This window comes from Pteropus alecto, unplaced genomic scaffold (genome assembly GCF_000325575.1).
Source record: "Pteropus alecto unplaced genomic scaffold, ASM32557v1 scaffold98, whole genome shotgun sequence".
Classification (NCBI taxonomy): Eukaryota; Metazoa; Chordata; class Mammalia; order Chiroptera; family Pteropodidae; genus Pteropus; species Pteropus alecto.
The window spans coordinates 3,211,621-3,214,611 of NW_006443570.1; the positions used below are offsets into that span (position 1 = coordinate 3,211,621).

Here is a 2,991-nt window from a genome sequence, read left to right on the forward strand (position 1 = left end):
CACCCCCGCCCCAGTCCCCAGGTGGCTGCCTCCTCTTCTGTCCTCCCCTCCTGCCTTCACGTCTTCAGAGCTTGAGGGAGTGGGGGGCTGCAGAAGCACCACAGCAGCCCCCTCCTCCCACTGGTCTTCTCTCAGCTCCTGCCACCCTCCTGTGAGCCTGGTGCCAGGTGGGGTTTGCAGGCAGAGCCCTGGGAGGCTGGGAAGCTGGCCTCCCCAGGGATCAGCCCATCCAGCCCTGGTAGGGACCAGGGCTTCTCCCCTCTACTCTGTATCCGTAACCCAACAAATAAAGTTTTCTCCCCCTTTTCCATCTCCGCACTCCCCTCCCCCTCTCCTCTCTGACTCTGTCTCTGTCGTTTCTCTGCCTGCGCCTCAGGATCCCCAGAGCCCTTCTGGGCAGGCCTAGTACTTGGGGTGGTTCAAGGGGCTGGACTTGTCCATCTCTAGAGAGACTTCACCCCCCATCCTCCCTTTTGGGTGAGGATGCGGGCCCAGGGGCTGCCAATCCTGCTCTGTCTGCCATTGTAAAGACCCCTCCCCCCACCTCAAGCATGCTCTCCTGGGCTCAGGACTTTGCCCCTCGCTGGGAGTGGGGGTGGTGCTAAGGACCCTTCACTTTAGAAGTGGCTCCCCCAGGGGGCACCAGTTGTCTCTGGGCTACTCAAGGAAACCACCAAAGGGTTCTCACTTGAGAGCACAGCAGTTGGGAACCTAGCTGGTGGCCTCTGTCACCTCTCTTACAGGGAACCTTAAACCTGGCCTCAGAGAGTGGCCTGAGTCAAACTGGGATGTAGAGGTGTGTGTGGGGGGGGGCGGTGGTCTCCAGGTCTCAAAGGGCTCCCTGAAGAGGTCCCAGCCCCAGGGACCCCACCCGGTGCCTAAGTATAATCCCCCTCTAATCCTAAACCCTTTCCTCTTCTTACAGAGTGGTGGTGGCACCGTGCCACCCATGAAGGTGGTGACTCCAGGGGCCTCTAGGCTGAAGGCAGCTCAGAGTCAGGCAGGCAGCCCTGACAAAGGCAAGCATGGCAAGCAGAGGGCCGAGTACATGAGGATCCAGGCCCAGCAGCAGGTAAGGTGGGCACCATGGGAACAGGACCCCCCACCCCCCACTCCCTGCCACAGTGCTGTGTACTCCTGTTGTGTGCTGGGCATCTCTTGCCATTGTTCCTGTGACCACCATCTGCCTGCTGCCCAGTGAGGCCCTCCCTGCCAGGACTGAACCATCTCCTCCCTCCTCTCCCCAGTCCCAGTGCTCTGGGTCTGGTTTAGAACTAATGTTCTCAACCAGGCTCTTCCACTCTCACGAGGCCCCTCACACCGGGCCAGAGAGGACCTTTTCCCCAGCTGCCCCTGCAGGAGGGGGAGCAAGTGGACTCCTGTCCCTACCAGCCCCAATGCCTGGGTCCCTCCTAAAGCCTGGCCTGGCCTGCCCCGGGGTGTGGAGGGGAGCTCATGTGCCCTTTTGTCTTCTGCCACCCCCCTCCTCTCCTCTGCTTCCTTCTCTCTGGTCTCAATCCCGCCTGTTCTTTGGGACCCCTACTCTCATATCAGCCTCCCCCTTAGCTCCTAGGCCTTCTCCCAGCTGAAGGAGAAACCACCTTGCATCTGCTTTTCAGTCTCAAGTTTGTGTTTCAGTGCATTCTCTCTGACATTTGATGGGAAGAGGGAGAAAAGAATACTTTGGCCCCCTGGTGGGGAGGGAGCAGCAGGGGTGCTGCACCCTCTTTCAGAGTTAGTTAGCAGGCTAGGGGATGGTGTATAGGGTTGATGACGTTGCCTCCAGAGTTTTTGTCCTGTGGCCCACTGTGTGGCCTGGTCAGAAGGTGCAAGGTAGTCCCTGGGCCTAGATGTTGAGAGACCTTTAGTGTACTTGTTTGGTTAGTATATTTCTGAGCAGTTCCGGTATGCCAGGCCCATTCTGGGTGCTGGGGTGGGGGTGGGGAGGTGAAATGTCTAGTTACGGTGACATGAAGGCTCAGAGGCAGGAAGTTAGAGATGGGCGAGTATAGCCACCTCCTTTACAGCCCAGGGGACAGCTCAGAGAAGAAAAGAGACTTCCCAAGGGTGCAAAGCAAGGTGTGACATGAAGGCTCAGAGCCAGGACTGGGATCCAGGATCCCAAAGCCCTTCCCACCACATGGCCCTGTGACAGCCCTGGGCACACAGGTCCTGCCTACCTGCTGGTTCTCTGGAGAATCCAGCAGACAGAGGCCATCCACTCCTGTCCACCCCCTGACTGGCCTCTGCTCACCAGCTTGGCACTGGCCCACTGTCTTCCTCATCGGTCCTCAGACACACCCTGCAGGTCCCATGCCACCACTTGTCCTGTCCAGGCTGGTCCCTCCTTTGTGTCCAGAACAGCAGCTGACGTTCACTTGTGCCAGACACACGCATTATCTCATTCCACACTCACCACTCTGAGGAAGGTCCTTATTATCCCCATTTGAAAGATGGGGAAACTGAGGCTTGACCCGAGGTCACACGGCTAGCGAGCAAGTGACGGATTAGGGTTCACTCTAGACCGTTTGACCCCACTCCTCCAAAACATGTTTGTCTCACCCTCCTCAGCAGGCACCGCCATGCAAGTCATTACTCTCTACCTCTCACCCTGACTCCCAGCTCCCAGCTCCCAGCACCGAGCCCGTTGCCCCTCCTCCTGCCCTTCCAGTCACGTCCACTACCTCCGCGCCCTCTCCTCCATTTCGTCCTCAGCCCACCCTGCGTCTCCGCAAGCATCACCTCTGGGCTTGGCTAGGTCTCTGGCGGCCTCCAAACGGGACTCTCCCCACCTCTCAGCAGCATGGGCGATATATACCACCCAACACACACACACGCCAAAGGGCTGTGTAGACCCCCATTCCTGGATACCCTCTCCTCCCTCGTCAGCCCGCACCCCAGCCCTGCTGACTCCCTTCTGGGCTTCTCTCCTCCGCTTGCCTCTTTACTTCGCTGTGCCTGGTTCCTCCTTGGCCTCTTTGCTCACACCAC

The 2,991-nt window shown here is 58.8% G+C and overlaps 1 protein-coding gene across 1 annotated transcript in view; it reads left to right on the top strand.

The window, feature by feature from the left end:
* The window catches only part of SRCIN1 (SRC kinase signaling inhibitor 1), a 63,726-nt gene that overhangs the window by 56,952 nt on the left and 3,783 nt on the right, over positions 1-2,991 (top strand). Inside the window, 1 exon segment of the mRNA XM_015599163.2 lies at positions 926-1,072. Within this exon segment, the coding sequence (XP_015454649.1) occupies positions 926-1,072 (147 nt within the window).